Source organism: Aotus nancymaae, unplaced genomic scaffold (assembly GCF_030222135.1).
Source record: "Aotus nancymaae isolate 86718 unplaced genomic scaffold, 86718_ANA_hifiasm-v0.15.2.pri h1tg000053l, whole genome shotgun sequence".
Taxonomy (NCBI): Eukaryota; Metazoa; Chordata; class Mammalia; order Primates; family Aotidae; genus Aotus; species Aotus nancymaae.
Genome location: NW_026988467.1, coordinates 30,508,757 through 30,533,039, shown reverse-complemented (window position 1 = coordinate 30,533,039; position 24,283 = coordinate 30,508,757). Strand labels below are relative to the sequence as shown.

The 24,283-nt window shown below is 42.0% G+C and overlaps 1 protein-coding gene across 1 annotated transcript in view; it reads left to right on the top strand.

The window, feature by feature from the left end:
• Window positions 1-24,283, top strand: part of CSMD2 (CUB and Sushi multiple domains 2) — a 616,469-nt gene that overhangs the window by 95,000 nt on the left and 497,186 nt on the right. The window contains exon 3 of the mRNA XM_064363669.1: window positions 22,881-22,993. Within this exon, the coding sequence (XP_064219739.1) occupies window positions 22,881-22,993 (113 nt within the window). The remainder of the gene's footprint in view (window positions 1-22,880; window positions 22,994-24,283) is intronic.

Sequence of the window (24,283 nt, the reverse complement as noted above, 5' to 3'; positions counted from 1 at the left end):
CTGGGGAGGGGGTCTGGGAACCTTGATTTACAACCAGTTGGTCAGACCCTAAAACAACCTGGGTCTTGTGATTGGTATCTGTGGTGGGAGGCAGTCTTGTGAGACTGAGCCCTCAACCTGTGGGATCTGATTGCTAACTCCAGGTAGATGTCAGAGTTGAATTGCATTGGAGGACACCCAGCCTGCATCCACCGTGGAAATGATTGCTTGTTTGGTGTGTGGGGAACCCCATCCCACCTCCATTTGGGCATAGAATTTATTCTGTGTTGACTGTCATGGAGTGAGAGCAGAGAAAAAACAGTTTGTTTTCCTACAGCTGAAAAGCTGGGGGTAGGCTGGCTATTTGCTTGTTTATTGTTATTGTTGGGGGAGAGAGCCGATGACTGCTGGGAGAAGCAGCAGAGGCCAGATTATAAAGGGTCTTGTCACCACCATGCCAGGGGGAGGCAGAGCTACCTAGGGGCTCCAACTGTGTTTACAATGTTTTATTTCCTTTGTGGGTGTTGTATATACAGGTACTTATTATATTATTATTCATCCTTGTGTCTCTAAAAGATTCTTATTTTTGAAAGTGATTTAGAAAAACAAAAGCATTTTGGAGGTAAACAAACCCAAAGGATAGACTGGAATCATCACCTCTCCTTACAGAGACATAGTTCTGGGAAGGGGCCCTAAGATCTCAAGCTTTCTTAGCACCAACTTAACTATCAGAGACAATCTCCAACTCCAAGAATGTTTGGCAGTGGACTGGTTAGAAACCACTTTTATAGTTTGGATCTCAGACCCAAGGACGAACATTCACTCATATCTGTCTTTAATGCAAGTCCTCTAGATTAAGCCTGAAGGAACTTTTTGGATTCTGGTCTTAGTTATCTAGGACATTCCTGCTGGCTTTGTACCAGTCATAAGTTGATCAGTATGCCATCTCTGTTCCCAGACAAGGTATTAAAAATTACAGGGCAAATGCAATGTAGTATCCTGGATTGGTTCTCAGAACAGAAGAAGGACATTTGTGGAAAAACAGGCAAAATCCAGATAAAGTCTATAGTTTAGTTAATAGTAAAATACCTATGTTAATCTCTTAGTCTTGCCAAATGTGCCATGGTTATGTAAGCTGTTGACATTTAGGAAAAATTGGATAAAGAGTATATAGGAACTCTCTGTGCCATCTTTATAGCTTTTCTATAAATCTGAAATTATTTCAAAATTAGTAGTTTAAAAATTCAGGCAGGCTGGGCAGGGCTAAGGATTTAGCTCTGTTGCAGGCCACGAGAACCCTGTTCCCAGTGGACAACTGTGTTGTTGAGCTAGTAATGAATGGGTCTTATTATGATAAGGTCTAGCTCACCTTTCCCTTTCTTGTGCATTTATAAATGCCTTGTTGAAGCTAGTATATTCCATATCTGTTGTATTTTCCTGCTTTCCCACCCAGTAACTCTTTTCAAAAGGAAATGTAGATGATAATAATGCGCTTTGCAGAGAAACTCAACTTGATCAAAAGATTTGCCAGAGGATGCCTGGAAATAGCATGCTTTCCTACTACACTTTAAGAAATTCATCTACTAAAGTTGCATGTTCATAATCCTTTTCAGACTTTGGAGCAAAGCAGACCTGATTTCCTAAAGAAACAAAAGCAGAAAGAGGGATTCTAGGGTGATAAAGCACCATAATCATAATGGACCCATATTGTACCTACATGTGCCATTACATGTTAACCTTCCTTGGGGGCTTTCTTGTGTCCGCTTTGCTTGGAGGCACCCAAGAAGGTGGACTAAAGAAGAGCCAGTCACCCATGGAAGCATCTCATTCTGACTTGGAGATCTGGTGACCTTTCAGTCTTTCCAGACAGGCTACATGGCAAATTGTCTTCCGCCTACAGCGTTCTAATTATCCCTGCTGATTAATGAGGGTCACTTATGGTATCAATTGTTATCCTGCCAAGAGAATGAATATAAGACTGAAACAAACGCCCATGAACTTGCTTATTCTATTAAAAAATAAAGTAATGAGAGATGATTGATGGTGTGTGCCCCAAGAGGAGGCACAGGAAGGGATGGGCAGGAGAGAGAGGTAGAAATGAGCATGTTCTGATTAGGGGTTAAAAGAGGCTTTTGTTTCAAAGTAGCTTGCCGTTGACCCTCTTCCCTCCAAAGCCACTTCTTGAGAGAGCTGTCCAAACTCCTTGTCTCACTTTCTTCCTTCCCATCACCAGCTTGCCCTCTGTGCCCTGGTTTGAGCCCTGCCGCTGCCATTGCTCTCGAGAAGGTCACCACCGCTGTCCTTTTACCAAATCCACGGACCCTCTTGGTCCTCTCCTACCAAGCGCCTCAAAAGTGTTTGCTGCCAATGACCTAATTCTTCTGGAAACACTTTGTTTTTTTCTAGCTTCTCTGACACCACCAATTCCTCATTCATTCATTCATTCATTCATTCAATCTCTTGCATATTTACTGAGCATCCACTGTGTACCAGGCACTGAGCCAGGCACTGAGCATACTAGGGTAAGCATGATGGACACAGTCCTTCTTATTCTAAATGGAGTTTGTATTCAGATAGAGGAAGACAGGCAATTAACAAGTATACATGTATAAACGAGCTGTGATAGTCTGGGTTCTCCAGAGAAATAGGACCTATGGGATACTTAATAGATCCTGTAGGATACTGTCTCTCTCTCTCTCCTCTCTTTCTCTTACACACACACACACACACACACACACACACACAGTTGTCCCATAGGGGATTGATTTCTGACCCCCCATGGATATAAAACTCTGCAGATGCTCAAGTCCCTTATATAAAATGGTGTAGTATTTGCATATAAACTCCCATATCCTCCCATATCCTTTAAATCATCTCTAGATTACTGATAATATCTAATACAATGTAAATGCTGTGCAGTAATTGTACTGTGTTGTTTTTAAATTTTTATTATTTTTATTATTATTATTATTATTTAATATTTTCAATGCATGCTTGGTTGACTCTGCAGATGTGGAACCCTACTGTGTGTGTGTATGTGTGATATGTATATGGATGTGTATACATATGCTTTATTATAAGGAATTGGCTCACATGGTTATGAAGGCTGAGAAGTCCCAAGATCTGCAGTTGGCAAGCTGGACACCCAGGAAAGCTGATAATGTAAGTTTCAGTCTGAATTCCTATCAGAAGACAGGAGAGCAGACCAATATCCCCACTTGAAGACAATCAGAGAGTGTACATTCTCCCTTACTCAGATTTTTGTTCTATTAGGCCCTTTATGGATTGGATGAATCCACCCCCATTAGTGAGGATAGTCTACTTATTCAAATGGTAATCTCATCCAGAACCACCCTCACAGACACACCCAGAATAATGTCTAGCCAAATATCTGGGCACCCTGTGCCCAGTAAAGTTAGCACCTGATATTAACCATCACAAATCCACCCCTTGTCAACTCAGCATTATATACATCTTAAAACACACTTAATTGCCAAATAAAGACAGTAACAAACTTACAATTTTGCCTAACATGACATGACTATCCTGCATACTAGTGAAAAGGCATTAACCGCTCACCCAGAGGAGAAGATAAGATCTTGGAATGATGTTTACTCTTCTTGATATCCTGCAACTTAAATACTATAATGTAAAATAACAATACTTAAATACCACCACATAAAGTTATTATATCTGATGTTATATGAAAAAGGGATAAGAAAGAAAACAAATGCATATTACTTAATATATATGTGTGTATATATTTATGTACATACACATATGAATAGATATATCCTTATATACACATGCAAACACTCATAACAAAAGAAAGAGGGATACTCACAACAATGACAGTCTTTATTTCTGTAACGGGCCGTGTGGCCACAGCCAGTATTTATAACTAACTCTTTCACTACCCATTCTATATTCCCTTTGTCTTCCACAAGCATCACAGCTGATCATGGTTTTTTACCACGTGGGGTGACCTAAACTTAAAGGGTCTGAGACATTAATAGTCCTGCCTGGATTGAGTTGTTCTGGTTTTTCATTGACCTTAATCATAGGGCATGATAATACTAAGAGATGCCCTAAGGGATCTTCTTTATTCCAAACATACTCTTCCTTACCTCTATTGTGGAGTAGCAGTCCCGTTTCCCTTTGGTAGTCACAATCAATCACCCTGGCTAGCATAGTTACTCTTTTCTTTGCCTGTTGATTCAGAGGTATAAGGAGTACAAAGTGGTCAGATAGCAGTCTTAACTTTCAGCATAGTAAGATCATTGTTGTGACACCTGATGGAAGCATTCCTCCCTCTGGAACTAAGACCTCTGGGCTAGCATAGCATATAGTCATGAAACAGGAAGGAAACATTTTGCTAGTGGGTCACTACAGGTAATAGTGAGTGGAGCTACCCATATTTCCATCCCTTGATTTCTGGACTCGTGAATTCTGGCTATGGGAGAAAGAGCACTCTATATTGGATGCTGATTCAGAGCTTATACAGCCTTCTGGAGAACTTTGCCCAACCCTGTAAGGTATTGCCACCTAGCTGCTGTTGTAATTGAGTCTTCAAAAGGCCATTTCACTGTTCTATCAAGCCAACTGCTTCAGGATAGAGGATTAACATGATAGGACCAGTGAATTCCATGAGCATAAGCCCATTGCCACACTTCTTTGGCTATAAAGTGAGTTTATTGGTCAGAAGCAGCTCAGTGTGGAATACCATGACAGTGGATAAGGTATTCTGTAAGTCCAAGGATGGTAGCTTTGGCAGAAACATTGCATTCAGGGAAGGCAGATTCATATCCAAAATAAGTGTCTATTTCAGTAAGAACAAAACACTTCCCCTTCTACAATGGAAACAATCCAGTGTTACTAAACTGCCACCAGGGTAGTTGGCTTATCACCCCAGGAAAGGGTACCATGTTGGGGACCTCACTTCTGGTACCAAGATCTGTTTTGGTCTGTTTGGGCTGCCATCACAAAATACCCATGCACTGGGTGGCTTAAACAATGGAAACTTATTTTCTAACTGACCTGGGGGCTAAAATGCAAGATCAGGGTGCCAGAATGGCCTGATTCTGGTGAGAGGTTTCTTCCTGGCTTGCAGATAGCTACATTCTCACTGCATCTTCACATTGCAGAGAGAGTTGGCAAGAGAGACAGAAAGAGGTGTCTCTTCTTATAATTCACTAATCCCATGATGGAAGTCCCATCCTCATGAACTCATCTAATCCTAATTATCTCCCAAAGATCCCACCTCTGAATATCAATACATTGAGGATCAGGGCTTCAACATACAAATGGTGGGAGGACACAAACACTCAGTCCATTATGTAAGCCATTCAGGTAGTGGAAAATGTTATGAGAAAAATAAAGCAGAGTGACTGGCTGAGTATGACCAGACGGCAATATTAGGAGGTGTAATCAATGGAACCTTTTTGTGGAAGTGGTACCTCAGTTGTTTTCACATGTCAGTCCCTTAAATCTTGCCACTGTCTCCAGGGTTTCATGTCTTCTTTTGTGGCACCTCGCTCTGTATACACTTGGGTCAGATCTTGGGGGTGAGCAAGTCCCTGCTTGGCAGGAGTATGTCACTAAAAGTGATTCAAAAGACAGCATGGTTTTGGAGGTGGGGCAAAACCCAGTTCCAAATTGCAGCTGACAATTATCTCTTCCTAAGGGTCCAGGTAGAAAAGCAGAATTCAGGGATAAGGCAACAGTTCAGAATCTAGGGTCATATACCTCATCTACTGTAATATGAATGGTGCTCCTGAAAGTTGTGCAATATAGTGGCCCTGAAAAGTCCTAGAAGCCAGAGACGAGTTAGAATTTCACAACAGAGACTGGGAGGTAGGGCCTGAAAAAGTCCCTGAACCACCTGCAAAAACTCCAGTAATCAAACTCTCTTACTGCCCCTGTAGCTCCTCCCACTCTTGTCTACAAGTGAGGCCCACAGGCAAAGCCTCTTTACTATTAACTGCAAATATTGATAGTTTGTATATAATTCATGTTGACCCTCCCCTGTTCACAACTTGTGACCTGGGCTTGGGTGGTCATGTTTCACGCTGCACAGCTGTGCGCTCAGTATATCCTGCAATCCCAGCCTGGGAAAAACCCCTGGAGCCCCTCATGCTGAGAAGGGACTCTCCATAGTTCCTTTTGGAGAAGGAACCAGGATTCTGGAGATCATGGTTCTGGAAGCTCCTGTTTACCCTGGTTCCCTGGAGTATGGAAAGCAGTGGGCATGGTGTCCTGGTGCCTGACCCTGCCCTCCAACTGGGCCAACAAGCATTTCTATCCATTTCACAAATACAGGGCCTGATATTCTCCCACTTGATGGCCAATACCTTCTGGTGGTGGCTGTGCAGCAGCTGATAAGAATGATGTTGTTTGTTATTAACCTGTGCACAGGTGCTGCCTATAGCACACTGTAAAGCGGTGTCTTTAAATGGAGACGTAATCTTTTAAGCCAGATGCAATGCTCAAAACTGACTCTGGCAGCCAGCAGGAAAAGCATTGTGGTATACAGCAGGTAAGGAGTGGAACCCCCTACTTCTCTCTGTCCATCTTCCCCATCCTCTTGTAGGCATGTTCAGCATCTTGAGCCTTCTTAGAATTCTCAGAGGCTCCACCTGCTCCCTCCCCAGGTTGACCTCAGCAGCTGTCGGAGGGGGTAGGTGGGCACACAGCCCTCAGGATGAAGAATCTGCCGTACATTCAGTGACATTTTTACAATTGTTGTTGTTTGTGTCTCCCTGGTACACAAGGAACAAAAAATGCAAAGCTTAGGCCAGCCGTGATGGCTCACGCCTGTAATCCCAGCACTTTAGGAGGCCAAGGTGGGCGGATCATGAGGTCAGGAGATTGAGACCATCCTGGCTAAAATGGTGAAACCCTATCTCTACTAAAAATACACAAAAAAATTAGCCAGGCGTGGGGGCATGCTCCTGTAGTCCCAGCTACTCGGGGGACTGAGGCAGGAGAATCGCTTGAACCTGGGAGGCGGAGGTTGCAGTGAGCCGAGATCGATCGTGCCACTGCACTCCAGCCCAGGGAACAAAGCCAGACTCCATCTCAAAAAAAAAAAAGCGAAGTTCTTCCAGATGATGCCATTCCTAGACTGGCACCATCTGAGGGCCTGGGTAAATCTCAGCTGTTCCATCAAGCCTCCTGGGGTGGTCCAAACTTTAAGGGCTGCCTTGACAGAGAGAAGCTTCCATTCCTAAATGGATGATGTCACTAAGCCTGATTAAAGGGAGGTAGATATGGAAGGCAGCACCTGTGGACGGGTTAATACCAAGCATCATCATTATTATCAGCTGCTGCGCAGCCACCACCAGAAGGTGTTGGCCATAAAGTGGGAGGCAGCCTTCTGGAACATGACACCCTCTCTTCCTCAAATCTTCCTTCCCCGTTTCCATTATTGCCAACCTCCTGACACACGGTGCTGGATGCTTCAGTTTCTGTCATGGAAGACCAAGCTGGCTCAGGGGTTTTCAGGCTCCTGTGGAAGTAAATGAAATCTGCATCTACTAGAAGGCTGAGCAGCCTCCAGGAAAAACTCTCTTGGGGAGACTGGTAATTAAGCAGTCATGGCAAACAAGTGGAGGAAGAACATCTGGTTGTATCCATTTGTTCTCCTGTCATTAGTTGGGGAACAATTTTATAAATTACGTATAAAGTTGGGTTTTATCTTTCCTCTGCTTATGCCATCCTCTTTGTTTGAGATGACCTCCCTATCCTACCACAGCCCGCCATGCCCTTTGGATGATTGGCTAACAATTTATCTTTTTAGATCAGCTCAGGCTGGTGCATCAACTTCCCTGGATGCATCTTTATCACTGCACTTACTATATTGCATTATAATTGTGTCTTCAATAATAATAAAATTACCTCCTATGGTGCATCTGGCACTGTTCTCAATGCTGGGGTTAGATAAGTGAACTAAATGCATAAAAATCCCTGCCCTCGTGGAATTCACATGCTGGTGGGAAAAGGCAGACTTAATAAATAAGAATTGATCAAATATGTAGGAAGTCAGATGGTGATAAATGTTAGGAGAAAATGCAGGACAAAGGGAATTGAGAATCAGAAAGTGGGACAGGAGGGGAGGAGGGTTGCAATTGTAATTAGAGTAGCCATCAAAGCCTCAATGTAAAGGGTATGTGAACATAGACCTGCAGATGATGAAGGAACCAGCCATACATGTCTGGGGGAAAAGATGAAGTAGCTGGAGGAACTGAGAGAAGAGCAGGTGCAAAGGCCCTGAGGCAGAACTTGCCAACTGTGTCTGAGGGACAGCAAGTGGCCGTGATGGTTAGAGTGAGTGAGAAGGGGGAGACAGTTGGTGATAAGGAGGGTGGTGATGGAGTGGGAGTGGGTAGTGGCAGCAAAGTATTCCCTGGGGCCTTTAAACCATTATGAAGATTTTGGCTTTTATCCTAAATCAAGTGGGATGCCTTTGGAAGGGTTTCGAGCAGAGAAGTGACATGATCCAACTTAAGATGATCATGGAGGCTGCTGTGTTGAGGAGGATCTGTAGGTGGACTAGGGGGAAAGTAGGAAGACTGGTTAGGAGGTTATTGCAGTAATTAAGGCAAGAGATGGAGGTGGCCTGAGCAGGCGGTAGTAATGAAGGTGATGGGAACTGACTGGATCTCTAGATAAATTAATGTAAATGCCTCTGTTTGAGGGTAAATCCCTCGAGAGTGAGTCTATGTCTTATGAATTTTTATCCTGAAAACAAAGTATAGTACATAGTGTTTAATAGGGCATACAATTAATATTTGTTGAATGAATGATTGATGAGAAAAATTTATAATTGTTACCAGGGGGAATAAATCAGCCTTTAATCTCTTTTGTGAACCTATCAGGTTCAGATCATAGAGAAAAATCATGGGTAACATCTATTTAGTTTCTCAGCTGATGTCATAAATCTATTTATGTGTGTACTGAACCAAGAAATGTGAGGCTTGCTGGATCCAACTGTCTTTGTCTATTATTCAGGACTTTCCAAAGCTTTTCATACAGTAATGCAAAGGTTCCCAAAGTTTCTTAGCTGCCATTAGTGTCTAAGTAATCTTTCCACAGTGCTCTATGGATAAAAGAAATACCTATTAGCTCCACTTATTAAGTAGTTAGGTCCAAATAAGTGAATAAGTATTTATACCCCAACTCTGTATCTGTTTGAAAAGATAATATAAATTGAAAGGAAAACATTTTTATTTCATCCTTAAATAATTATTAAATAACAATTGATTGCTAATGGTATGTGTTTTCTTGTTGGTCATTGCAAAGATTCTCAAACTTTGGACTCAGATTGGAAACTACCACCTTCATATCCTGTTCCACACTGATCTACACATGGTCCCTACCTCCCATCACACCAACCACCAAACACCTAGCTTTGCAAAGATACGATGTCATCTCATGGAAGGTAGCTTTATGTTGAAACCGTGAACCACTTTGAGCTAATAGTTTGTGTGTCCAGCAGGTATTAAGTGCCACTATTTCCTTTGAAAGTTTAAAATATTCCAGGGTACCCTTGTAAACTCACTGCAATGCCCTGGGGCACCTTGGTGCACCGTTTGGGAACCATGGTGCTACTTTGTATGTCGCATTTCCCAAAATTACTTATTTTTTTCAGGCAAACCTACTAAATCACACTGGATAGTATTCTGTGCAACATGGTTTGGGAACTGTTTGGGTAGAGCACATCAGGAGGGCTCCCTGCTGCAGAAGGAGAAGCCTTAGTCCAATGGGAAACACCCCTGGGTTTTGACAGAGTGAGCATGCTTAGAGGATCTGCATTCTGAACACAGTGCTTCTCCCCTATTTTTAGACCTCAGCAGGTAGGTCTGCTACAACTCCAGATCTTGCTTCTAAAGAGAGTACACATCCTAGAAAGTGTACTGTATATGGAGATTTGGAGGCCTAGCTTTGTTCCCATTCAGTCATACTTAAAGACCGGTATCCTGACCTCCAAAAATAAATGCACATGTGCAGCTGAAAGCAGAGGTGTGCAGAGCCAGTAGATGTTTTCTGGAGAGGCAGGGACATTTTAGACAAGAGCCTTTGGATGTAAGTTGTTTTTTCTTGTTTTTGTTTTTGTTTTCCAGTAGGTATCTAGCTAATGCAAGATGGCCCTCAGAAATGGGAGTTTATTACAAGGATCTCCAGGTCTTGAGACAGCACAAGAACCATCTCTAGACTTTCTCTTGTTCTGAGTTTCAGGATCTTGAAGACTGAGAGTGTCAGTGGTCTTGTAGCCAACATAGCTACGGTCTCAGCTCCATGATCTGCCTTTTCTGGGCATATCCTTTCTCAAAGAGAGTTCCACAGAACCCCAGCCAACAAAATGCTTTAAGAATAAAGGGGTCTATGATGTATACATAGAAAGGCACAAAAAGCCTAGATTTTCCAAGTTTCCCAGTTTTAGAAGCTCTTGACTAAATGCAAAGGGGAATTACCAGAGAAAACATGTGTTTGTAGGGGTGTATGGTGTGTGTGTGTGTGTATAGTATGTGATTATGACTAATGTCCATCAATTACCTGCAAATTACCAGATGATGCCTGTAATGATAGTTCTGTTTTTAGCTTAATGGTTTATGTATCTAACTAGTGGCTGCTGTCTGGAGTAGGGCTGCTGGCAAATCAAAACACTATTTGCCAAGCCTGTCAGTGTGACAGATGTTGCTTACATTTACTCTTTTATTCCCAAGGTCAATTGGCATGTCTTTTTTCATATCACTATTTGACGTGCTAACAGCCTTAAATGAAAACCGTTCGATAAAGGCCCAATTTGCTATATTACTATTTATTCCTGGGTAATTCTATATTAGTTGGGCTCTTTAGGATTGCAAAGAAGAGACATGAGTAGATCACCCTCGGAAGTGGAGGCTTATCACATGGTTCTTCAAATCTTGGGGCAGCTCAGACCTTTGGTCACTCTGGGTTTCAGAACTTTTAAGACAAGGAGTGTCAGCAGCCTCCTGGCTGGTGTAGCAGCAGCCTCAGCTCCATAACCTGCTTTCTCTGGGCATATTGTTTCCCAGAGAGGGTTCCACAGAACCCCAGCCCACAGGATGCTTTAAGAAGAAAAGGGGCTATAATCTAATGAGTTTGGGATCTGTTACATAATCTATGCCAGCCTTGGAAGTTTACATTGACTTAGCTTGTTAAAACTCCTCCTACACATTTTGTTTTTTATTTGTTTTCTGAAAAATCCTTGCTTTGTTTAACCCAGCATTTCCCAATTCTGTGTAACTGATGAACACTCTAGAAACATGCTTTGAAAAATAACCTAGTTTTGGTGCTTTCCAGAAAAATCTGATTGTATTCATCACCTTCTGTGTTGGTGGGGGGAGGGTCCACATCACCACCCCCGTGATTTATTAGGACTCATAGGATTCATGATATATTTGTACTCATGGCTGTGATTTATTATGATGAAAGGATACAGAGCAAAATCATCAAAGGGAAAAGGTGCATGCTGGGGCGATGCCTGGGAGAAACCAGGCATAAGCCTCCAAGACTTCTCTTCTGGCAAAGCCACACAGGTCATGCTTCAAACCCCTGGCAATTAATTGTGACAACACATATGAAATAATGCCAACCAGGAAAGCTCAGTAGAGACTCATTGCCCAGGGTTTTCCCACAGAGGTGATTACCTAGGTCCTCTTCCTGACACATACCAAAACTCTAGGCTCCCAGATGGAAAGCAGGTATTCAGCATAAACCATAATGTTTATATAAATTGTTTAGACCTCTCTTGAAAGTACTGGAAATGGAGGGAACTGTCCTGAGATCCCTGGTTCCCAGATGCCAGACAGGGGTTACACTTGTAAGCTGGCCTTCCAAAGGATAACAGGCCTTTTCTGTCTGCTTTCTCATAGTAAAACCTTCATTTATTGACTTCATATTGCACTAGTGATGTAGTGAAAAGGCTATAGATAGTCTTTGCCTCCAAGAGATTTACCATCAAGAAGGAAAGACAGATATATCACAATTCAGTAAGAAAATCGATTCATGATAATTGAGATGAATGTTACAAAGTAGAAGTACTCTGCTCTCTAAGAACATTTATCAGGGATCCCTAAACTCTTTCTCAGAGGAACTGATGCTGAAACTGAGCCCTGAAAAGCTAATGCAGGGTTGGCAGGGAAGGTAAAGTGGAGGAGGCCTGGGTGGCTAAGGGAGACATCTGGACACAGAGCCCTAGGGGCAGCATGTGCAAAGGCCCTGAGATGGAAAGAGATGTGGCACCTTCAAGGACAGTGTAAGAAGCCAGTGCAGGTGGAGGGGAAAGACCAAAGGAGAGAGAGCCATGAGCTAAGGTAGAAAGAAAGGCAGGCCAGGTAGTGCAAGGCAAAGCCTCAGGCCATGTCACCCAAGGGGCCGTCCGTCTCTGTCATTCCTGATTACTGTGTCCTTTGAGCTGATCCAGATCTCTTATTTCACTTGAGGCCTAGAGAACCAGCCCCAGCAACACTCACTCAAGGATGACTCAGGGCTCTGCCTCTATCTTCAGAAAGTTATGGAAAGTGGGGGTTTATCATATGGTTCTCCAGATCTTGAGGCAGCACAGAGATGATCTTAAAGAGCCCAACTAATATAGAATTATCCAGGAAAAAATAGTAATAGAGCAAACTGGGCTTTTATCGAAAGCTGTTAGCACATCAAACAGTGATATGAAAAAAGACATGCCAATTTGACCTTGGGAATAAAAGAGTAAATGTAAGCAACATTTGTCACACTGACAGGTTTAGCAAATAGTGTTTTGATTTGCCAGCAGCCCCACTCTAGACAGTTCCAGAAAGTTCCATGTGCCTGGAAGACATTTGGACAAAGCCTAATTCTTCCATCTTTCCCTGTCTTCTATGTTTTTCTATCAAGCAGGAATCAAGATTTACATTTACTCCAGTAATGGGGTCAACCTAATGTACTAATAGACTCCGGAATTCCAGGTTGGAGTTTGTTGAGATTAGAGTTTCATTATCGCCTTTCTCATTGGTTCTCTGACTGGCAGAAGCAAAGCCATGTCCCTAATGAGCTTAGTCCAAGATTCAACCTGGTATGTTCCTCCCCCTCTCTGAGGATCAGCGTCTAAGACCTGTTAGCACTCAGTAAATATTTGCAGGATTAAAATTGGATTGAACTTGAGAAGTGGCACATTCCTACCTTTGGTAGATGCAAATGCCAGCGTTCTTCTGTACACAGAGCCCAAGTATGTCTCTCTGGAGCCTCTGCCCTATGGTCCTGCTTCCTTGCCAAGCATTTCATGAGGACGTTGGTGTATCAAGCATGGCCTTCAGGGATGTGGAAACAGTTCTCATCCTCCCCTTTGCCAACTCTGTTGGACCCCAGACTAGACATGCCCACTTTCTTCAACTGTTCCTCACCTCACAGGGTGAGGGGTCTTTTAGGGTCACCTTGCTGCAAGCCTGGCACCTCAAAGCCAAGAGACCCCAGCCTGAGGAATTGAGTAGGTGGTCAACATGAGAGCCTTGAAGTTCTCAAACATGGGCACTAACTCCTGGAGTAAGAAAAAGAGCTTTTGTTTCCATGGGTAGGAATTTGCGAACACTTCACTTGAGTGGAAGAAATGTCATATCCCTCCATTAAAAACAATTTGACTTTGAATCCCGTGCATAAAGGGGAAGAATTTCACTTCAGCCATTATTGGGATTCTCCCAAGCAAGGTCTTACATAGACCCCACATTCCAGGAAGACACTCAGGTCTCAGTCCACACTGGCCAATTGTTGATGTGCTCAAGGCCTCAGTGACACCGGAAGGCAGGAAGCTTAGTCATATCCAAGCCAAATTCTGATGGAGGAGTTCAAGTCCTTCTGCTTAGAAAGGGTGTCCCTTTGTGTGCAGTTCAGCACTTTCTTCTGTCCCCTCTTCCTTATTTAAATAAATAAATGCTCCCTTTATTTATTTTTGAGACAGTCTCATTCTGTCACCCAAGCTGGAATGCAGTTGCATGATCATAGCTCACTTGCAGCCTCACACTCCTAGGCTCAAGCAATCCTTCTGCCTCAGCTTCCTGAGTAGCTGGGACTACAGGGATGCACCACCATGCCCAACTGTACTTAAAAGTTTTTGGAGAGACAGGATCTGACTATATTGACCAGTTTGGTCTCAAACTTCTGGCCTGAAGCAGTCCTCCCACCTCGGCCTCTCAAAGTCTTGGGATTACAGGCACAAGCTACTGCACACAGCCTAATACCTTCTTTAAAATAAAAGCTCTCACCCTTTTATTTTTCCTTGGATGATTAGGAAGAGAAGGAGGTGTTCAAAGCAGTCTGCTTTGTCCTTTTATCTCGCCTCATTTCACGGTATGTAGGGGATTTGCCACATCAGTAAGTGTTACTTAGTCCATGTCTAGATGTCTCTCCCTCCTGTGGTCCATACTGCAAGCATCAGAGTTACCTAAGACTCTGTGTGACTGCTTCTAGAAAAACACTGAGTAATCTGCCATTCATTCATCCATCCATCCATTCATTCATTGAGAAATACACACGCAAGGTAAACAACACAAACTCAGCCATAGCTCTCATGGAACTTTCATTTAGTCAGGGAGACTTTAATGAAAACTATTTACCCCAATAAGCATCTAATTAGGAATTATGGTAAGTGCTAGTAAAGAAAAGAAGAAAAGAGATATCAGTCAGGATAGGTCAAGTAACACTGTGTGTACTAATCACGGTTTTTTAATTGTCTGTATTTTCTGATGCTTTGCCATCTTGGGGCTTTGTTGACCTAAAATAGCTAACAGCTCTCCCAGAAATGTGCTTTCCATATGCTAACCGATCATCCCAGTTGGGTAGAGCACAACTAAGTCCTTTATTATTATTATTTTTAATTTAAGTTTAATTTTTTTTGAGTCAGGATCTCATTTGTGTGTGTGTGTGTGTGTGTGTGTGTGTGTGTGTTTGTTTCTGTTTGCCCAGCCTGGAGCACAGTGATGTGATCACGGGTCACTGCAGCCTCGAACACCTAGGCCCAAGTGATTCTTCCACTTCAGCCTCCTGAGTACTGGGACCACAAGTTCAGCTGAGTAGCCACCATACTCAGCTAAATTTTTTTTTTTTTTTTTTTGTAGAGATGGGGTTTCACCATGTTGTGCAGGCTGGTCTTGAACTCCTGAGCTCAAGTGATTCTCCCACCTTGGCCTCCCCAAATGCCACGATTACAGGTCTGAGCCACCATGCCTGGCTTCTTCCTCCTTTATTGAGATCTCATTGTTTATCTACTATCTCCCTGCCCTAATTACCCAGGGCCAGACATCAGACAACTAAGGGTGGTCCACACACCTTGGTGCCCTCTGAAATTATTCAAACTAGGCAATCCTAAACCCGCTCTGCTGCTTACCTGATCTTGCCCATTCCTTCTTGGGAAAACCACAAGAAAGGCTCTTGCTCACATTTTCCAGGCTTCTTCTGCCTTGTCACTGACCCTGGAGCTTCCTACATGCTTGTGGCCCTGCATGGCATAGTATGCCCCTTCCTCTAGGAAACTGTGGGTATCTTTTCAGTGGCAATGTCTTCTGATCTGTTGGCCTCACCAAACCTGAATGCTAATAACAAAACCTACAATTGAAAACATAGTGGCAGCAAACAACCCTCAAATTTTTTTTTTTTTTTTTTTTTTTTTTTTTTTTTGAGACGGAGTTTCGCTCTTGATACCCAGGCTGGAGCGCAATGGCGCGATCTCGGCTCACCGCAATCTCCGCCTCCTGGGTTCAGGCAATTCTCCTGCCTCAGCCTCCTGAGTAGCTGGGATTACAGGCACGCGCCACCGTGCCCAGCTAATTTTTTGTATTAGTAGAGACGGGGTTTCACCATGTTGACCAGGATGGTCTCGATCTCTTGACCTCGTGATCCACCCGCCTCGGCCTCCCAAAGTGCTGGGATTACAGGCTTGAGCCACCGCGCCCGGCCACAACCCTCAAATTGAAACAGCTTAACTCACCAAAAGTTTCTTGCTCATGCTGCAGATTCAAAAAAGGTTTACAGGAGCTCTTTGCTTAGGGGAGTTGCTCAGAGACCATGGCTGACAGAGGCCAAGGATCACTGACCTTGGATAAGGGGAAGGGAGTTCAGCAAAAGGTACACAGGCTGTTCAAGCCTCCCTTCTGGCAACAGTGACCTTCACTGATACCCACATCTCCCTGGCCACGCCTGTGTTGTGGTCAGGCCTGACCTCAGTAGGGATGGGAGGTGCTGTTCTACTCTGTGTCTAGAAGGAAAGCTGGAAATGCAAGGTGAACTATACCAGTGATTTCCACTGGGACCTATGAGCATGCAGAATAGACTGGTCTGGGATGTCAGGAATGTATCTTTCTAGAAGTAATGTTGAGACACTTGTGATAAGATTTGAATGATGAGAAAGAGTTACTTAAACAAATCCTAAGAGTTAGAAAGTGTTCTAAATAGGAGACAGTGTAAATAGAACCAGATATAAGTGCAAAGACCCTGAAGATGGGGCATGGCAAATTGAAGGAACTTTTAAAGTCCATTTTATTATTGATTTCAAATTCCCAACAGGAAATTTATGCCCTTATTGCCTGCACTTTGGGCTGACCAATTCCCTTGCCCTTGGGGTGGCCTTAACCAAAGAAGACTGGGGAGGGGGGCTGGAGCCAGGCAGGAAGACAGAGCAGAGAATCTGTCAGAGCCAAGCCATGCAGGCTTTGTGAACCTTGTTTGGGATTCTGGCTTTAATCCTAAGAACAGTGGGAGGCTGTGGATAGATTCCAAGCTGAGAAATGAGGAGTATATGGGGTCCTGGCCATCCTGTTTTCAAAACTCTGAGTTACTTTTGGCAGGAAGACAAGAACAAAAGGCGCTGGAGGAAATGGGAAGACAATAAGGCTGATGTAAAGCAGAAGATGAGAATTGTTTTACATGCTTGGCTGTGCCACCTGTTTGCAAAATGCTGTTCTCTGCACATTTTAGAGTCCTCAGGGAGGATAACCAATAGCAACAGGAGCCTCTCGCCTTCATTGCCCATCATTTTGCCACATTTCTCTACTAACTCTGGATCCCACTATTGAAGGATACCTCACTCCTTTCAATATGGTATTTAATCTTGTCAGATAAAAGATGGGAAAGTCTGAAAGTTTTATTTGCTCATTCTGTCATGCAACACCATAGCTCCTCCTGACTGCAGGGTCATTAGCATGTCTAGAATCCATCTCGAAGATGAGTGGGTGGGGGAGTGATGATTCAGGTATCCCGCTGAGGAGATTCAATTTTCCATCCCCTCCCCCAGCCATAGCTAGTGCCTTTGAGGAATCCTCCCTGCTAGAATTTATCTACTAACCCTGGGAAGGAGCAGAGCAGTGGTAAATATCTGATTAGAGGAAATGCTTAGTAAGCTGCAATTCCATATATTTTAAGTGATAAAAACTGTAATTGTTTCTTGACAGTGTACATTAGCTATTCACAGCTTGTGTCAATGTAGTACCAAGAAACTAGGGTCTAGGAATCTTTAATTGCAATGCAAAGATGTCCTGGAACTAAGTTGGGGAATAAAATCAACAATTTCTACTTAGTGAGAGGAATATCATTCTCAGACAGGACTTCGTGAGAGAAGCCCTAGTGAGATTTGAGATTCCTCCATGATGTTGTTGAAGGAAAGGATGGTCCCTAGGCTGAGTGTCTGGGAGGGACACCCAAGGGCATAATTCTAGTAGACATGGGTGAGGGACAAGTTGCACCTGCTGTGAATTGGGCCCACTTGGAGGTAGAGGTAACCAGAGCTGGCTAGGATGGAGTCTGGGGAACCAAATGTAGGTCTCGCCTCACTGGGGACAATTTACTATTTTGATTCATAGGGTCCAATGGTATGATGCCAGTCTGTAAACAGATATGAATATTTGAGGGGAGAGAAAGGGCCATGGTGCATGGGCAAGTCAACAGGAAGCCAAGGAATAGGCTAGCGGGGGCCCTGTGTTCTGAGTTCTGGTTCTGGTAGTCAGCACGGCTGCAGTCAATGTGCTGGTGGGAACTGGGAGGGTGCAATATGGGTTGGAGTAGACAGGAAGCAGTTGGAGTGAGGAGCATGGAAAAGACCAAGCTCAAAGCCCAATCCAGAGAGACTGAGTGTAGGTCTGATCTAATGCAGGACTGGGGTACTGTCCAACAGCAATATAACAGGAGCCATAGATACAATATTTGAAAATCTTTAATTTTTTGTTGGTAAAGGGTGTTTTATTAGGGAAATTTATAAACAGAAGCATGGTCTTGGGTAGCCACAAGGCAGGTAGATCTCTGCACTGTTACTCCCCAGACCCAGGGCTTATGTACCATAGGGAAAGAGTGTATGTGTCCAGCAAGACAATGAAAGGCAGCCTCCAGAACAGGCAAGAGTGCTATATATATATATATATATATAGCCCGTAATTTGTATGATAACATCGTGATTGACATGTTCTTACACTAAGAACAGTAAATAGAAAAGGAATCAGGAGGTGTTCTCAAGACTGGGGCTAATCAGAAGTCAATATGGTAGATTTCCTTTCATAAAACTTTTTATTTTGAAATAATAATAGATTCGCAGGAGAGGTTCCACATACCCTTCTTCCAGTTTCCTCCAATAATTACATCTTATGTAACTATAGCATGCTCTCAAAACCAGGAAATTGCCATTGGTGCAATGTGTATGTACACTTGTCATCTTATCACATGCAGATTCCTAACCATGACTGCAATCAAGATACAAAATGATTCCATCACCCAAAGATCTCCCTTATACGACTAATTTATGGTCACATCCACTTCCCTTCCTCTTACCATCCCTAATCCCTGGCAACCACTAATCTGTTTTTCATCTCTTTAATTTTTGTCATCTCAAGAATATTATATAAATTGAATCATATGCCATGTGATCTTTTGAGATTAGCTTTTTTTCCCCTACTTAGCTTAAAGCCCTTGAGGTCCACCCAAGTTGCTGTATGTATTCATAGTCTATTCCTTTTTATTGCTGAGTGATATTCTGTGGTATGGATGTACCACAGTTTGTTTAGTCATTCATCTATTATTGTAGGACATTTGGGTTGTTTCCAGTTTGGGCTATTAGGAATAAAGCTGCGATGAACAATTATGCATAGGTTTTTGGGTATAATGGATATAAATTTCCATTTCTCTGGAGTAAATTGCTGAGTTGTATAGTTAGTGTATGTGTTTTTCTTTTCTTTTCTTTTTAAGAAACTGCCAAACCATTTTCTGGAGTGGCTGCATGTTTTTGCATTTCTACCAGCATTGTATGAGGAATCCAGTTTTTCTGCATCATCACCATCATTGGGTATTGTGACTACGGTGTTTTTATTTTAGCTGTTCTGATAGATATGTAGTAATATTTCTTCATGGTTTTAACTTGTATTTCCTTAAAAGCTAGTGATATTGAACATCTTTTCATGTGCTTATTTGCCATACATACGTCTTGTTTGGTGAAATGTCTCTTCCATGTCTTTCGCTGATTTGCTAACTGATTTGTTGAATCCTTGCCTTGTTCTCAATCTTAAGGGAAAAGCATTCAGTCTTTCACCATTAAATGTGATGTTAGCTATTTTTTTTTTTAGATGTTCTTTATCAAGTTCAGAAAGTTACCCTCTATTTGTAGGTTTCTGAAATTTTTTTAAAATTAGAAATGGGTGTTTAAATGTGTCAAACACTTTTTCTGCATCAATTGATGTGGTCATATGCTTTTTCAACCTTTAGCCTGTTAATATGGTAGATTACACTGATTGATTTTTCAAATGTAGAACCAGCCTTGCATCTTTAGAATCAACCCCACTTGGGTATAGTGTATAAATATTTTTATGTATTGCTGAATTCTCCTTGCCAATGCTTTGTTAGGGTTTTGTGTTTGTATTCATGTGAAATGTTGGTCTTCATTTTTCTTTATTTGTACTGTATTTGGCTTGTATCAGGGTAATACTGGCCTTATGAGTTTGGAAGTGTTTGTTGTTCTTTTCTGGAAGAAATTTGATTAGAATTGGTGTTAATTCTTCTTTATATGTTTGGTAGAATTCTCCAGTGAAATCATCTGGGCCTGGATATTTCTTTTTTGGAAATTTTAAAATTACCAATTCAATTTCCTTAATGTGTGATGATCTGTTTCATATTGGGAAACTTATGGTAGTTTGTGCTTTTCAAGTTTGTGCCCATTTCATTTAATGTATCCAATCTGTGTGTATAATTTGTAGTATTTCCTTATTATCCTGTTGCTAAGTGCAGGATCTGTTTTCCTTAGCCCTTGCCAACTCGAGATAGGTGAAAAATGAGTCTTGGGGTTTAGTTTTCACATTTTTATATTAATTAAGTAGATCATTAATTTGTATTGTATCATTTGCTCTTTTCCTCCTAGCTGTTTGCCATTTTCTTATGGATTTGTAAATACTTTTTCTAGGTTATAAATACGAATCCTCCTCCTGTCACATATTCGTAATCTTTCAGGTTACACTTTTCTCATTATCTTTTGCAGTTTTTTTGCCACACATACATGCTTTTAATTTTCACATAGTTATTAATCAATATTTTCCTTTAAGGCCTCTGGGGTTTCATGTTGTATCCATTAGTACTAAATCAATTCAAGAGATAGAAAATCAAATCAAGCTAGTTTAAGAAAAAGAAAGTAAAGAAAGAATATTGGCTTATGTAACTGGGCATTGAAGAGATAGATCTCACTATGTGGATTAAGGATCTGAAAAATACATCATCAGGGTTCTGTTTCTCTTCTCTTGCCACTGCTCAGCTTTCATTTATATCTATGTTGCAATATCATTTTCTCTAAAACAGATAGTCTTTGTGTGATGATAAAAAGGCTGCTGGGAGTCTCAAGCTTATATTGTAGTGGTTTAAGATCCAAAAATAAAAGGCTTTCAGAGTCTGTATATTATATCCCATGGAAGGACTCAGAATGACTCTGCTTGGGTGGTATGGCCTCTTACCTCTTCCCCATACCTGGAACAAGTCTATAAAAAATTAGGGATAGGCCGAGCATGGTGGCTCATGCCTATAATCCCAGCACTTTGGGAGGCCGAGGCGGGTGGATCATGAGGTCAAGAGATCGAGACCATCCTGGTCAACAAGGTGAAACCCCGTCTCTACTAAAAATACAAAAATTAGCTGAGCATGGTGGCACGTGCCTGTAGTCCCAGCTACTTGGGAGGCTGAGGCAGGAGAATTGCTTGAACCCAGGAGGTGGAGGTTGCAGTGAGCCGAGATCGTGCCATTGCACTCCAGTCTGGGTAACAACAGCAAAAACTCTGTCTCAAAAAAAAAAAATTAGGAATAATATGCCATGATTGATCATTTACCCAGCTTTGTGGCTAGTGGGCAGGTGGAGTACCTATCAGGACTCCATGCCATGGACAGCTCCCATAGAAGACTGACAGGCAAATAGGTACAAAGAGAGTCCTCTGCGTGTCTTGCTTAGAAGGGCTTTCTCCAGCATAAGATGATTAAACAAAGTTTGTTTCCTTATAATATGTATGATTTTATTATTTTACGTATACATTTTTGATGAACGAGACTATATGAATATGGAGTGAGGTAGGGATCTTTTGCTTGATATGTTTATATTTGAAGAGAAGATGCCCTTGAAACTTATTTGGTTACCTGCTTCATAATTTGATCATTTTTTCCTTGCTTTTTCTTGAGTGTCTTCTGAGTTAACATGAATCCCACAAGATTAGGATGGTCAGAGGGACAAGGGCTTCATCTAGCATAAGGCTTTTCACAGTGGCTGTTAACAAATATCTGATTTAACTCGCCTGAGCCCAATACTCATGCCTTTCAGTGGACATCCTGGGCATCAAGAAACTATGTAGCAATGGGAAGTGTACAGCGGCATCCAGGAGAATCACGTATATTTCAAAATACCTAAAAATGGGGACAAAGTTAGACCTTGAATTTCCTCCCAGATTCCTACCTGGATGTGGTAAGGCAGGCTGAGGCTTAGAGGGGGTTAAGGACAGAGGTGGATAGGAGACTGGCCACCTGACTACCACCTGTGTGCACAATTAGGTCCCTGTGAGGGTCACCATGCATGGATGCCCAGCGGTGGACAAAGTCTTTCCTAAATGTATTCCTAAGGGTTCAGGGGTATCTTTTTTCCTCAGAGGAATCTTTAAAAATGATTATCTTATGCTAAAAGCATATTATTTCAGGTTCAACAGTTCCTTTAGTGTCACACCTGTTTCTTTTTATTCAGTTAAATTCCAGAAAGAAAATTTAAACATTTTAATTTTAAAAGCACGCACAGTTTGATTCCATTTGTATGAAATTATTTCATTGAATATGATTCCATTTATTGATCCTGCCATCTCTTTGTATGTCAACTGTCAGGAATAATTATTTCTAGATTGTGTTGGTTTTTTATTTTTTGCTTTCTTTAAAAACTAATAGGCACTTATTTCTATAAAAGCAGCAGACATTCATTTGAAAGAATAAAGTCTGTGATAAGAAGCATCCTCATTCTTCTACTTAGAGTTGGCTCTGTTTCCCTTACTACGTGAATAAATATTGTCTATGGCAATTGTTAGTTGTAAACTCTTGGGGAATTCTACCCAGAACCTCACAGGACCTCAGTCAGAAAGAGAAGAGAGAAGAAAAGAAATCAGAAGAGGAGGAAAGAGGAGACACAAAGGAGGCAGGCAGGCCTCCAGATTGGGGATTAGACCATGGCTTTGGGGGAGTCACTTCCTATGTTTCTGGGGAAGAAAGCTGCTGGTTTTCATCACCTCTGCTGAGAATCACTTTGTCTTTGAACATCCTCTATGTGCCTACATCAGCACTGTGTATCCAGCAGGCACTCAACAAATGCTTTGTGGATGTGTAGTTTCCCAAGGGGGTCATTCTCCCTAATCCACTTCTTTGTCTTTCAGACTCACAGGCTTTCAGCTGCCAGCCACTATTGTTAGTGCGGCCACCACCCTCTCTCTGCGTCTCATCAGCGACTATGCAGTCAGTGCTCAAGGCTTCCACGCCACCTATGAAGGTAGGTGCCTTCCCCATTGGCCATAGGAGCCCAAGATGTGATGTCCTAATAGCCACAAGCAGGACTGCATCGCTCACAGTTGCAGTGAAGTGTTCTTCAGACTCAGAGCTTGTGCCTGTCCTAACAAGGCTGGTTACTAACCAGTAACTCAGTTACTTAAATTGTCCCCATTGGTTCCTGGGAAACTGAGAATTGAAATTGAAGCTCGTCTGCAGTAGTTTATCCTAAGGGCCTGGTAACATCTATGTCTCTGTCCTCTTTAACTGGGTTTTACTGTGTTTTAATTTTTTTAATTCTGTTTTCTATTGGGCTTCATTGTATAAGGTACCTCAGGTTGTTTTTGAAAATAAAAGAGATATAAACCCTAAGTAAAAGAAATAAAATAAGCAGCTAAAAACACCATATAGTGACTGCCAAGAGTCAGTTTGGTATCATTCAGAGGAGAACAATCGATTTTTCCTTAATAGCATGGATTAGGGGCTTTTGGTTTGCACTATGCAAATAATTTGTACTTCTCTCAGTCTGTTTAAATATGGTGTTAGAATTCAAATTAACACTAATATCTTCAGACTATACACTATTATTATTATTAACTTTATTATGTTAGTTCAGAAGGTGGTACTCCAGATCTCTGTCATTTCCCTGGGAAATTTACATCTCATTAATAGGTAATTATGCTGCTCTTGGCTAAGACCTGCACTGCTATTTTGTGTTAAGATCATTAATAGGCATATTTTAAGACTGTTAATGATAATTAACAACAGTAATGACATAATACCCTAGTAAGCATGCCAGTTATCCAAAAGCTTTTTTTTGCCTTTGTTTAAGACTTAAAGAATAAGTGATGCTTTCTTGAATGAAACTACAGGAATATAGAAATAGATATTTCTGTCTTGGCCAGGGGTGTAATGCATAAAGAGGACAAGTTCTACCCCCTTGGCAAAAACCACCCCTGGTGGTAGGGATATAGGGGAAATGGTTTGATGCTTTAACCTGAGCAATTGGGGGCTCCTGAGAAGGCTTCAACTATTTTTAACTAAAGGTTGCTGAGAAGGCTCCTGAGAAAGTTCTACCTGCCTTTTGCTGAGGGCTTGGACATAACTCTATTTCACTTTAACTGAGGGTTCCTGACAAACACTGACCTGTCCTTAAAGTGAGGACTCCTGAAATAGCCTAATTTATTTTTTAAAAATTATGAGTTTTCAGTCAGGTGTGGTGGCTCATGCTTGTAATTCCAGCACTTAGGGAGGACAAGGCAAGTGAATCACTTGAGGCCAGGAGTTTGAGACC